We start from the raw sequence: 14687 nt of genomic DNA on the forward strand, positions 1-14687 counted from the left end.
CTTTGAAAAGCTCCAGCTCGGGACGCCACCACAAGCACCCCTCGATTTCCTCCTATTTACAGCCCTACCACGGAGAGAACCCATGTCCGCACGGGAGGGCAGGGCGGTAATTGCACGCCGGCAAGGCAAGGCAAGGGGAGGCAAGCCCACGAAGCGTGTTGCTCCGCGGCCGGGGCGGTCCACGTCAAACACCGGAGCGCGCTGCTGCACGTGGGCGCCCACGGGCCGTGCGGTTGGGGCCCAGCAGGCAGGGCACGTGAGCATTTCCTTTTCGCCGCTACCGCTCGTTTACGTCCGAAGTGGGGTACGGATTTGTATAAATTTTCTCGGCGTGCTTGCGCTTTTTTTTTAGTCCCACCTCGGCGTGCGAGTAGAAGTAGACAAGTAGAGTGGGCAGGGGTGGACGCGGTCACGCGGTACAACGGGGTGGAGTACTCGTACGGGAGCGGCTTGAGTGTCCGGCCGCAAACGGCGAACGGTGGGATGGGGACGGGGGCACGGGCCGGTGGAGCTCGGAGGAATCGAAACGTGGCGGGCGGGCTGTTCAGGCTTCAGTTTTTTTTTTTTTAGCGAATTCAGCTTGCTACAGCCCCGAAGAGAAACGTGCGTTTGGTAGAACGTGAGATTTGTATATCCCCAATGGGTCATGGTGTTTCTGTAGATTAGGGCATCTGTAAATAGGAAATCCTTGAGGATTGGACCCTTGGTGATTTTTTATGATTCGTGGGATTTCAGGTCAGTATTTTGATGGCGACCGGCGAGCCCGAGTCAGTGAATTCAGTTGTTTACCTTTCTAAATTTTTCTTATGTGAAAAGATTGTTTTGACATGTTCCAAACGTGTGCGTATGTTGTTTGCTCTGAAATGCATGAGCGAGATGTTGAAATCGCTTCTGAAGTCTCTCTACCCGCGAATGATTGAACATCTGTGCTGCAAACGTGATCCTGGACGTTGTTTCTATTTGCTCCACGTATAGCTATTGATGACCGAATTACACTCTATACGGGTGGAGTAGATGGAAGCACTACTAGTCACCTCAAATGTTTTGAAACTGTAATTTTTCTGTTTTTTGAAACTGACCACTAGTCAAATACTGGCATAGCGAGTAGGCAACGGAGTGAGTACAACTCCACCGGTCTACCCGTACAATACTCGTATGTAGCGATACGCTGATACAAGAAGAAAAGATCCGCGCGGCGGGGGAAGCGGGGCCCTGGGGTGACGGCAGCAGGCATCGAGGGGACAAGGCGCGGTTACCCGTGGGGGCCCACACGGCAGACAGCGGGCCGCACCAATGCACGTGAGCCCGAGTGGCCCATCGTCCGTCCGTCCCCGGCGGCCGCACGGAGCCGCACCGTTTTTCCTCCCCCAACATGCCACCACGTGAGCACGGAACCCCGAGAGAGAGAGGGCCCCCCACCACCATATCATATCCCCTCGAGCCCACCCACCCCGTATGTCCCCGGCTCTGCCCATCCTCTGCGCCGAAACCCCACTGTGGCCTCTGTACTAGTTCGTGATCAGCTCTGCGGCCGTGCTTGTGCTGGGTCATGTGACATTCGTGTCGCGTCAGTCGCTTTGCCGTCCCTGCCAGAACTACCACCACCACGGCGAGCCCGCCACCATGCCAGACGAGACGAGAAGACCCGGGGGGCAAAGCCAGGCCTAGGCCTGCCTGGGACTGGATCCAAGTAATCGTATCCGTGGCGTTTTTCGGTTCGGGTTTCAACGGAGGAAAATGTTGTCCAACCACGCGCGCAAGACTTGGCTGGCACCGTTGCGTGATGGAGGTCAGAGGAAGGCAACGGGACTCGTGGGAACAGACCGTGGAGGATGCGAGACGACCCGGTCAGCACAAGTGCAGAGCACGGGCGCACAGCATCAAATCTCCTCGCAAAACCTGTAGAGAAACCGAGCTGCTGGTTTCCGGCCGGCGTGGCAGCACCAGAAAAGGTCCGGCGTTCAGATCAGACCGGAAAAGCCCCATCCATGGTTGAAATCTGATGGATCATCCGCTCCGCACGGAATGATTCTTTGGTTTCATATAAGACTTTGCTACATGGTGGCACTCGCGTGGAAAGCATCTCGCGAGAACAAAGGTAGTAACACAAAGTCACTACCATTGTCCTGGAAAAGGCCGGTCCACTTTCTACTGGCTCCCATTAACAAGGCAGCGTGCGGAGCCAGAATGCCAGATCGGAACGAGGAGACCCGTGCCAATTGGAGCTCCAGGAACAGCACATCGAACGGCGTCCTTATAAAAGGCGCTGCCGGCTAAGCGCATACCGTCGTCAGAATATTTAACTCGCCAAACGGAACAGATTTCTGAAAGGAACAGTCCAAGACTCGAAACGTACTAGTAAGAAAAACTGTATACCTTGTCCAGCTAAAGTCGCCTGCGGCGAGGTTGGACTGGATCATTGCTGGGTAAAGCCTTGATGCCTTCGGAGGCATCATCTGCTGCTGGATCAATGGTTATCAGTGTTGAGTTATTTCGCTGCCAAAATTAAGCAAATCACGGGGGATCTGGTACCCTTGTCAGAAGTGTCGGCCGCGAGGCAGATGTGGATTGGGGGCGCTGTTACGGGGTCATTTTGAATAGTGAGGAGAGGTGAAGCAGGAGACCAATAAATCGTAGCGAGTTGGAAATATGACGCCCTTTAGTTTTTTTTGCTGTTGAAAGGTCATGAACACACTGTCGCATACAATGGCTTCCAGAAGTAAACAATATGGAAGAAGAATTGACATCTTGTGTTAGCAATGTCAGACATTGCATGTTTCAGAGACAAGGAACTTGACATGTATGCAGAGATAGCTGAACTACATGAGAAATCAACTTGTTTGATATCATGGTCAATGTCAACTGCACCGTGCAACACGAGGCATATTAATATTACCGCAAAAGGTTACAAAAAAGTAGCCGAGCGCCGGCATTGTCTTTTTTTTTACACAAACCTTTAAAGTAATCATCTCAGGAGACAGATCACTAACTGATGTCTCTGTTTAAACATCAGCCATGACACTGTAGAATGGACTTTTTTTAGATCAGTAGGATGAACCGTTTGAGGCCAAGAAATTGTTACGCGAATGACATTCTCCAGCGCCACACTAGACGGTAATCAGTTCCGATACACAGAATCGCACAAAAGAGGGACCATCTGGAGGAGGAAGAAGAGATTACAGGGAAAGCACGCAGTGCTCTAAGAGTTCTGATTCTACACGCCGAGCTCGATGCAGACGATGACGGTCATATACCCTAGCTGGCGTTTGTCCTTGAGCCGTTTAATCATGGACTCTGGGCCTTCTTACTCGGGTGCCACATCTGGGCTGCATAGGTGCTGGGCCTTCTTGTCCTGCTGGGTCATGGGCCTCTTGGGTCGTGACATTTCCCCCCTCTTTAGGAACGGTTTGTCCCCAAGCCGGGTGCAGAGAAAACTGATGTTGCATATCAGTTAGGTTTTCCCAGGTTGCCAATTGTTCTGATAACTCTCGCCACTTGATCAAAACTTGAGGAGTAGCACCCAGACAATGTTTGATGAGACGGCGAGCTAGGACAACTTCAGGTAGAGCAATATGATCAATATCCATGCAAATGTTGGGAAGTTCCGGACATACCTCAGTAGTAGGAGGGACAGCCTTTTTCAAAACTGAGACATGAACTACAGGATGAATCTTGCTACTTGCAGGGAGTTGAAGCTTGTAGGCCACTTTACCAATGCGCTGCAAGATACGGAATGGCCCAAAGTATTTGAAGGATAACTTTTGACTACTGCGACGAGCGACAGTCATCTGCACATAGGGTTGCAACTTGAGATACACCAGATCACCCACAGCATATTCTCGTTCCAAGCGTCCTTTATCGGCTTGGGCCTTCATACGCTGTTGTGCACACGGTAAATGGTGCTGGATTACGTTGCTCATAGCTGCTCGTTCTTTCAGCCAGATATCTAAGTCAAGGACATTAGCAGGAGCTGGAGTCACCACACCCAGCTATCCATGAAGGGGGTGTTCTTCAGTGCAGAGTGGTATGAAGTGTTATACCAAAACTCTGCAAGAGGAAGCCACTGGCACCATTTGTTAGGGCATGAATGGACAAAGCAGCGTAGATAAGTCTCCAAACATTGATTTAGACGTTCAGTCTGTCCATCTGTCTCTGGGTGTCGAGCACTACTCATGTTCAATGTTGTGTCAGTTAACTTGAATAGACTTTGCCAGAAGTGGCTAGTGAACACTTTATCCCTATCAGAGATAATTGTTTCTGGAAGGCCATGCAGTTTGTAAATATGATCCACAAAAACCTGAGCTATATGTGGAGCGATATAGGGATGTTTCAGAGGAATGAAATGGCCATATTTGCTGTACTTGTCAATGATCACTAGAATAGAATTATAAGACTGAGAAGTTGGCAAACCCTCTACAAAATCCATACTAATGATGGACCAAGGTTGAGTTGGAATTGGTAAGGGATTGAGCAACCCAAGCAGTTTAGTGTAATCAACCTTAACTTGCTGGCAGACTGTGCAGTGTTTCACAAAATCATCCATTGTGTGTTTCAGGTTAGGCCAAGCAAACAATTGTTTGATGCGATGATAAGTGGCTGTTGAACCAGAATGCCCACCAATGCCACCAGCATGTAGAGCTTGTAAAATATGTTGTTGGGCTAGAGAATTGTTACCTACATAGATTCTGCCCTTATACCTTAAAAGACCATCCCGGAGAGTGTAAGGACCAGCAGTATCAGATGTAGTTGCTAATGCAGTGAGCAGGCCTTTGGCAACATCATCCTCCTAATAACCAGCTATGAGTTGAGAAGTCCATTTGGGAATGCAAGTAGAGATTGCATTTGATTCAGTGATGTCAAAACACCTACTCAAAGCATCTGCAGCCTGATTGGTTGGTCCTTTCTTATATTGCAACTTCTACTGAAGACCCAACAGAGTGATGAATGCTTTCTGTTGGATTGGAGTACTGAGGCGCTGATCCGATAAATGGGCCAAGCTCTGGTGGTCAGTTCTAATGATGAACTCCTGGTGTTGCAAGTATGGCCTCCATCGTTTGACGGCCATGAGCATTGCCATACATTCCTTCTCATAAGTGGATCTACCCTGAGACTGTGGGCCCAAAACCTTGCTAAGATAAGCAATAGGGTGTCCATCTTGCATCAGTACAGCCCCAATGCCATTGTGGCAAGCATCAGTCTCTACTACAAATTGTTTTGTAAAATCAGGAAGTTTGAGAACAGGGGCTGTACAAGAGCTGTCTGAAGTGCTGTAAAAGATTGTTGCACTAAGGAGTGCCAAGAGAACACCACCCCTTTCTTGAGGAGGTCAGTCAAGGGTCTACTAATGATACCATAATTGCGAATGAAACGCCTATAGTAGCCAGCAAGTCCCAAAAAGGCCCGCAATTGTTTTACAGTTGTTGGCACATGCCACTGCAGCACAGCTTCAACCTTCTTAGGATCTGTGGCTACCCCATGGATACCAATGATATGGCCTAGATACTCCAGAGTCTGCTGGGCAAAGGAACATTTGGACAACTTAACAAGGAATTGATTAGCTTGCAGTATGTCAAATAGTTGTTGCAGATGTTGCAGATGCTGAGACAAGGACTTGCTGTAGATTAAGATGTCATCTACAAAGACCAGAACAAATTTTCTGATAACTTCTTGAAATGTGCTGTTCATGGTAGCTTGGAAAGTGGCTGGGGCACTTGTTAGCCCAAATGGCATGACCTTAAACTCATAGTGGCCATTATGAGTTTAAAATGCAGTTTTTGGTTCCTCTCCCACTGGCATCCTGATTTGATGATAACCTGCCTGCAAATCTAACTTTGTGAACCACTGAGCACCAGTCAGTTCATCGAGAAGTTCTTCCACAACAGGCAAGGGGTATGTATTTTTGACTGTGATAGCATTGACCTGCCTATAGTCTACACAAAATCTCCAAGTGCCTTCCTTTTTCTTAACCAAGAGAACAGGAGAGGAAAAAGGGCTAGCGCTCCGTTGAATAAAGCCTTTTTCTAACATATCATGAACTTGTTGTTCCAACTCATCCTTGAGCAGGGGTGATATTCTGTAAGGCCGAAGGTTGACTTGTTTAGCACCAGGAAAGAGAGGAATTGTATGGTCAAATTGTCTGGCGGGTGGAAGGGCAGTGGGTTCAGCAAATAATTGAGCATTTTGATCTAAAAATGTTTGAACTGCACGAGGAATTGATGCAGGTTGGTGGGAGGACAACTCTGAGCTGACAACACACAGATGAAGCACTTGTTCAACTTGGCCGTTGCTAAGTAGCTTGCTCAATTGGGGAGAGGTGATAGCAGAGCAAGATGTAGTGTCTGTTTTGATCCCCCGAAGTGTTATTCGCTTGCCCTGGTGTTGGAACCTGAGTTTCTTTGTCTTCCAGTTGACAAACATAGGGCTGCAATTAGAAAGCCAGTCCATCCCCAACATAATGTCATAACAACCCAATGCCAACACTCTTATTGATGTACCAAATGTGTGTCCTTGAGTCCACCACAGAACTTGGTTTACCATAGTAGTGCTCTACATAGGTTTTCCATCAGCAAGAGCGACTGAAGCGAATGGGGCAGCTTAAGTAAGTCCACCAATTGATCTCTGATATAATTGTGAGAACTGCCTGTATCCACCAATACGAGAACAGATTGTTTGCCAATAAAGCCTTGCAGTTTAATAGTTTTCTTTTTTGCAGTGCCTTGCACAGCATCTTCGGAAATACTCATAAGTTCTGTGTCAGATTCTGAGTCACTGGTTGGAGTAGTACTGGACGCAGGTGCAGCATTGGTATCCAACTGTAAGGCCTCTAACAATTCATTCAGGACATGGAGAGATACTTGTTCTGCACACTTGTGGCCTGGACTGAATTTGTCACCACATTTGAAACATAACCCTTTTGCTCGGCGCATAGCACGAAGGGACTCATATTTTTCAGGCAGAGATGGTTTGTCCAATGCTAGAGGTGGACCCAATAAGCCATCTGAGGAAGATGTTTTGATAAAGGACCAAGGATAATCCTTATGCTCAGACTTGTAATAAGGTTTCTTCCTTAGTAAGTCGAGTTCCTCTTCCTGGACAAGAGCAAGAGATACAGCAACATCAAGTGTTATAGGATGGTGTAATCTAATAGCTATGCGAATGTTGGACTTCAAGCCATTAACAAAACGATTAACTAAGAACACCTCATCTTATCCTGGATTGTGCACTGACACCTTGTGCATTAATTCCTGAAACTGCAAGTGATAGTCAGCTATTGTGCTGACTTGTTTGAGTTTGAATAGTTGTTCTAAGTGTGTCTCATACTTGTTTTTATCAAATTTCTCAAAAACAGCTAGAACTAGACCAGACCAGGAAGCAATTCTGTGTAGAGATTCATGACTCTATAGCCAGGATTTAGCTAGACCATGAAAGTGTAAAGTGGCATAAGTGGCCCAATTTTGGGGAGGAACAAAAAACATATGAAAGTATTTTTCACAACAATCCTTCCACCATTTTGGATCTTCACCATCAAAGCGAGGGAAATCTGTCCTAGGCATTTTAGCATTACCAAATCGACTGCCACTATGGGAACCCTCTCCATGCGCATCAATATCAGCATGAAAAGTAACATGTGGAGCAAACTGAGCACTAGCACGCTCACCTTGTTCCAGGGGACGCCCATGAACCTGGTGAGTTCGATTGGGATGCCCCTGGGTTGGATGTTCATCGTCGTGGCCCTTGGCCCGCTGATCATCATCGATGTGGATGGGTGAAGCCGATGGGATGGCCTCCAGCCTGTCCACCCGATGCACCAGCGCCGCAAACTCCATGTGAAGCGAATTGGTGGAGTTGACCAACCACGTCACCGTGGAATTAGTCTGACGCGCCTCTGTCAGCAGCGTTGATTGAGTTGTGAGCACATAATCGATCTTACCGGCGAGGAGATCGATCTGCTTGGTGTGCTCCTGTGCCGTCGTAGCGTTGTCGTGCGCCACCGTCGCCGCCGAGGCGACCAATTGCTAGATCTCCTGAAGCGAGAGCTCGGCGGCCCTCATCCTCACCGTCAGCGTGGGCTTGCTTGATTTCGCCATGGCGGCTCACTCCAAAGCGATTCAACTGAGATAGGGTACACCGGAGGTGTTTTGCGTCGAATCTCAAAGAGAAACAACACCCGTCACCAAGGATTTCACAAATCGCTCGAGAGAATTTGAGCAGCAGCGGAAATTTTTTGGGGGAGATGGCTCTGATACCAAAATGTCACGCGAATGACATTCTCTAGCGCCACACTAGACGGTAATCAGTTCCGATACACAGAATCGCACAGAAGATGGACGATCTGGAGGAGGAAGAAGATATTACAGGGAAAGCACGCAGTGCTCTAAGAGTTCTGATTCTACACGCCGAGCTCGATGCAGACGATGACGGTCATATACCCTAGCTGGCGTTTGTCCTTGGGCCGTTTAATCACGGACTCTGGGCCTTCTTACTCGGGTGCCACATCTGGGCTGCATAGGTGCTGGGCCTTATTGTCCTCCTGGGTCATGGGCCTCTTGGTCGTGACAGAAATATGTAAACTCCCAAGAGTTAAGACATCGTTACATGTATCTCTGTTTACATTTTGGAGTTCACGTGTTCCCAAGAAAGAAGTAAACTCCAAAGTTTAAGATATCGTGACTTGTTTCTCTGCTTTGATAGAAAAAGCACTTATCAAAGACAAAGCAAAGTTCAACAACCAAGGTAAAGCCAAATACATTTGCACCATGCCAATCGGAATATGCTTCTTGAATTTGCTACAGTACAACACTCATAAAATCGGAGTCAGAAGAACCAAGAAAAATCAATGAGGTCAGCACACTATCTGAATCCTTCAGATAGCTAGTGTCTGTGAATAAATGTTGATTAGTTGCTTCACATCACGTTACATATCTTCAGATGCAAAAGAAAAAGGAAACATGAACCTAAGCCTATCTAACGTATTACATAGTAAATCCAGTAGATTACACAATGGGCTTGTCAAAAATACTGCTTAGATTCATAGTGTCCTTGAGAAGTTTGCAAACACTAGCTTTTAATTCAGCAGTAACCTGAAGTTGCTGAGGACATGCATCAAGGACAAATAAAGTGAGGATTCTCATAGTATCTGACAGGATCACTTTATGATGCCTAGGTACTTCCTGGTTAACAAACTGGCATGAACTTCTTATCTTGCAAGAGCTGCATATCTGCAAGAAGACAACATGTAAAATGTTAACTTCGGGCATATGCTGAGAACAGTTCTAATTATTGAGTTGAGAAATACATACTTTATCTTCTGGAATGTTGAAGAAAGATCGCAATCTTTTTGATGCAAAAACTGTTCTTCGCTCAACAGATGGGCAACCAAACAATGCAAGCTTCTTCAAATCACTCCCTGATAACCATCTGCCATGATAGGCAAAAGGTTCAACAACAGATAATCGAGTGGCAAGCAATAGTTCTGTCATGTTATTTCCATTTATAAAGAAACAAAGAACTATGCAGACTTATTGATATGAACAATCAAAACTTGGCTTGTATCAGGGTGCCTTTTCAGTTTTCAGATTATGCAGAGATAAAACGACAGAGTAGCAAACATGGGAAACAAGATCAAATGATCAATATTGTTTGCAGAGATGCAATACCCCAAAAGCCCAAACCATCATTATCCGTGCAAAGCAAGCAGCCATAGCACAAAATATAGAATACAAAGAGATCTGACTTCCAATTTGGTTTTTGAACTATCTCTGATTGATACGGTCACTTGAAACTTGAAAGGATGTGCTCGTGGAGCCATGCGTCCCAGTTTAGATGTTACAGATGTCAATTTTAATCTCTCCAGAGCAAAAGAATGTGACTCATTGATACAGTCAGGTTGTTATGCCTTTGCCTGCAGATCAACACTTATAAAATTCAAGGTTTGAAACAACGGAAGTTATGCTGCAATCCACGAGATAAAACTCATGTCCAGAAACCCCAGAGCATTCCATTCCAATGCAAGCAAACTACAAAGCACACCCTGCTACTTCTCCAGGGTATTTTCTTTCTTCCTAAAACACCCCCCAAGCCAATGAAACCAACAATATAGTGAAATCATCCACCATTTCAATCATACTTTCAATAGTCATTTTCCAGAAATTCCTCCTGAATGCAACAAACGAACAGCTGGTGACAACAGATTAACTGACACCCTTCAAACACAGCCACTTAATTCACCAAATCTGAAATTTTCAAGGGCAATTCATATCATCCATGACCTCATTTCCATATGAAGTATCCCATCTAATCTACTGTAACTGACATGGAAAGTTACAAGCAATACGAGAAGCGGGACTCACTTGGCGACGACCTGGTGATCATGGCCGAACCGCTCGGCCGCGGCCTTGACGATGTCGGGTGATAAGACATGCGGCGCCTCGGAGAGGTCAGGCCCCGGCAGGTATCTCCCCTCGTGAAGCCGCCGGAGCAGCGCCACCGCATCCTCCCCCCACGGCTGCCTCGGTCTCGATGTCGGCTTCCTCCGCCACGGCTCACCGCCGGACTCAGTCGCCGGAAGGCGAGGCTTGGGAGTGCGTCGATGCGGGAAGAGCGAGGAGAGTTTCGCCGCCGGCGCTGCGGCCGCGGAGAGACGGCGAGTGGCGGAGAATGCCATGGGTTTAGGGTTTTCGTGCCTGAGATGAGGAAGGCATGTGCTACTTTGGGTCCTAGCCGTCCGATCGAATGTTTGATGGCTTAGAATTAACAATTCGACCTGCCTAGAATTTCCTGCGAACTGAATGCAAGATTGCAAAAGTTCAGTTAGTTTCAGGCCCTTATTTCTTTGTATTCCTAACCTTCGGAGACGTATCAGTTCATTACTTATAGGCGAAAAAACTCTTTTGTTTCTTTCAAAGGTACTCGATTTAATGTTCTAGTCAACCAATTGTTCGAGATTTGCCAGTATATCAGCGCAAGCATACATGATTCAAGTGAGGTCCCACATGTCAGTCAGCCAATCAGTCTGTGCTTAGCAACCAAAATTAACCAAGTGAGACCAAACAAGTAAACAACTCGCCATGGTCCTCTCCTGTTTCTAGATCGTTGGCACTTGGCAGGGAAGGAAGGATGAACCTCCTGTTCTGATCTCCTCCGACGCATCATGGATCATGACAATCCAAGAGCCTATCCAAATTAACACACATACGCAAGTTAGTTTAGCGAACAAGCCACACCCTCTGACGCAACGAATGGATAATTTGGATAGGCATCGGTCCGTGCACGCCATTGTGTTTGCCGTGCGTGGGAGGGACATGCATCCAAGCCATTGTAACTGCATGCATGCCGGCATGGATTTCTCCCGAGAAGAGAAAGACACAACAAAGGCTTGCCTTGGAAGGCAGAGCAGGGCCTGGGTTCCACCCTTCGTTAAAGGACGACGACAACGAGCATGGTTGCTTGTAAGAGAAATGCAGCGAAACATCGGTTTCAGAAATGCAGATCAAGTTTATACCTCTAAACAACAACGCTCTGCACATTGCGACACCAATGATCTTACGGGCCGATTCGAGTAGAAAATAAACAGAGTTGAAAAGCGTCAGCTAAAAAAGCAGAGAGAGTTCAAAAGCTTCAAAATAAACTACTGGCATGCACTCCTGGCCGGCAGGGATTATTGACTCAGGCGTGCAGAAACCTGTCGGGGGAGACATCGTTGGATATCAAATTGCAAGTAAATCCTAGTCAACTCGTATCTAGGGATGCCAACGGCCAGCCCAATGGGCAATGCGGACTTGTTCGCTTCAGCCGCAACGTACCACGTGGTCGGCCGCAAGTCCATGTGATTGTGTCCAGCGGCACCGCGGCTCAGCCCAAAAACCCGTGACTGAGAAGCTGCACCAGGCGTTGGTTGCCGCTAGCTGCCTGAAGCTGCGCCTAAGTTCTGCTTGCCGCTAGCTGCACCTATTCGCCGCTGGATGACTGACTAATAAAGCTGCTGACCACGAGCACTGTTGTTGCTTGAAGCAATAATATAGTAAGATCACTTGATTAAACGATTAACAGGTTACACGAGGGATGTAGTAATTAACAGTAATCGATCCAAATCCAACACAAGAGCTATAGTAATTGACAATCGAATGTTAGCTATGTACTATTTATCAAGACAAAGTTGCTGACAGGAAGTTCCAGCTGTAGTATTTTAACAATCTCGATTTTGAGACAACAGTAATTAACAATAATTAACACAAGGTTGCTGATCAACACAATAGCTGCTCAGAAAATTTAGAACCTCAGATGCCTACGCATATTGATCAAGTTAAGATGACAGAACACAAGAGTTGTTGAGTTTTTCTCAACCTAAATGTCAATGCAAAACCAGGTGTCCACAGTAGCAGATGTCTTCCGCATCTTAGATTGCCGGCCCCGGCATGCACGGTCGATCCAGACTGCAGAGAATTACGATTCTGAAAGCAGGGAACAGCTATTTTGACAGGCGCGCGGCTGGTTGCACACGCGCAGTCGCCGCATCTCCCACGCGCCCGGCCTTCTAATTCCCAGCTGCTGCCTGCGCACGTACGAATGCTTCTTCTCCTTCTTCTTCACCCGCCGGCAGCCGGCAGGGAATATAGTACAGTACGACGCAACCGTGCAAAATTCTGTCCCGATCCCGAAGGGGCTTTGTTATTTCGTCCAATGTCAACTGCAGGAAACAAAACAGATTATATATAGTCAACTCGCAGGGCGCTGATGATCTTAGGCGTTGGTTGAACCAGCCAGCCAGCCAGCCGTTACAAACTCGCAGCACCATAATACTCCATTTAGATACTCTTACGTTGCCGGCCTGGTAAGGCAGGCACTAGGATTCTGAAAGCAACAGAGCGTATAAGACAACAGCTTGTTGCTGCTTATATAACTTGGTCACCCTGCACGCGCGGCGCCCGCACGGGTCGCGTCATCCCATAGAGAAACCATACATAAATCCAGTATTTCACCAGCCGGCGGCGGCTCAATTCGCGCTTACCTCTTCTCTTTCTGAAGCTCTGGTGCGGTTAATTGCGAATCGATCGTCGTTTGACTCTACTCCCTGCTTCCACGGGGCGCGCACAGGCAGGCCGAAGCCATCGTGTCCACACGCACGTATATGCGCCTCGTTCCGGCTAAATCGTGTCTTGGTTTGGAAGAAACGATAAAGAGTCGTACTGTTCGCAGTACGGTATTGCAATCGGTATAAGGAGAGGCGCGAGAGCGACATGTAAGTTAGTAGGCTCCAGCTAAAACTATGCTCCTATTGCAGACGCGGCGAGCTAGAATAAGCCCTCCTCCTCCATCTCGGCTCGATCCGGCGCCTATAAATGCGCTGCAATGTTTGCTCTGCTCCAGCCTCCAGTCACCACAGAAGCCCCCAAACCGATCTACAGAGTTCTAGTCGATCGATCTACAGAGCTCGATCGGCTGTCCCTGTCATGGCTTCGCCGCGCAAGGTTGCGATCGGGGCCTTGGTGTTCCTGGCCTTTGTGGCCTCGTCGTCGCCTCTCGTGGTGCGAGCCAGGACGATGCCGGCCGATGACGGCGGCCAGGAACGTATGAGCGGCGTGATCGCAGCTAATGCCGATTCAGCCACCACGGCGTCGTCGTCTACGCAACAAGATCAGAGACCACCGCCGCTGCCGTTGCTGATGTCGCCGCCGACGAAGACGACCTTCTCCTCCGTCTTTACCCGGCGCAGCAGCAGTACTAGGATGCTCGATTCGGTGCCCAGCCCCGGCGTTGGCCACTAGCTCCATAGTCGGTATATAAGAATCTGTAAACGTAGTTTCAGCGCCGCGTGAGAGGTTTTGGCACTAGTACAGTACGATCGTGGAGTGAGTTTGTTTGTTTGTTTGTAACGAGAGGAGTATCAGATTGAATTAATCAGCCGATTATTAAGTTCGACGGTGGCGTGTGATTGGGATGCTTATAGTTCAATTCGTGCCGTTGGAGATGAACTTCGCTCTTGGAATATATCCTTTGGAGTTGGAGCAGAGGATGTAAGTCCGGATTGGACATTTGGGTTGAATTTACCCGTGTCGCGCCAAGGGCATTATATTGATCACTTGCTCAACTAGACTTGGTGTTAAAGGCATCATGGCAATCGGTATTCATATCCGGCGATCTGGATCCACTCTTCTTAGTGTGTTCATTGATGCCTACCGGGCGGCAGGCAACGTTGATGATTGGTGTTCAACCGGCGGCTTTGATGTGTTCTTCGGGCCAATCTGATCGATCTCTTATAGCGTTCGGAAGCAACCTACAGTTTCCCAGTTCAGCAGGGAGGCAGAATACAAGGATCTCGCGGATGGAGCGGCAGAAGTATCTTGGGTGCAATCGCGAATTATTGATTCCTCAACCACGTCATCATGTTCTGTGGTTGACAATCTTGGTGCAATGTATTTAGCTGCAAATCCAGTGTTGAGCATATTGAGTTGGATTTTCATTTGTTCGTGAGAAGGTGGCACTCGGTTGTTTGGAGGTCCGGTTTGTGTCATAAGCTCATTGTGCATCGACGCCTTCACCAAGCCTGCTACTAAACTCACGATTGACAAGATGAAGCACAATATTAACCTCAAAACCTCTGTTAAAATTGAGAGGGAATGTTAAACTAGCATGATGCGTCATGGCTATATATCCCGTCCTAGATATTCTCTTTTATAGTTCCTGTTATT

At 47.7% G+C, this 14687-nt stretch overlaps 1 protein-coding gene across 1 annotated transcript; it reads right to left on the reverse strand.

Moving 5' to 3' along the window:
* Nucleotides 1-8763: 8763 nt before the first annotated feature.
* Nucleotides 8764-10739, reverse strand: LOC100844661. Its single transcript, XM_003565428.4, has 3 exons — nt 10350-10739; nt 9300-9417; nt 8764-9218 (listed from the first exon to the last, which is right to left on the reverse strand). Exons 1-3 carry the CDS (start codon nt 10661-10663, stop codon nt 8994-8996), a joined length of 657 nt encoding a protein of 218 aa, XP_003565476.1. The 5' UTR covers nt 10664-10739; the 3' UTR covers nt 8764-8993.
* Between the last annotated feature and the right edge of the window lie 3948 nt (nt 10740-14687).

The sequence above is a fragment of the Brachypodium distachyon genome, chromosome 2 (genome assembly GCF_000005505.3).
Source record: "Brachypodium distachyon strain Bd21 chromosome 2, Brachypodium_distachyon_v3.0, whole genome shotgun sequence".
NCBI lineage: Eukaryota > Viridiplantae > Streptophyta > Magnoliopsida > Poales > Poaceae > Brachypodium > Brachypodium distachyon.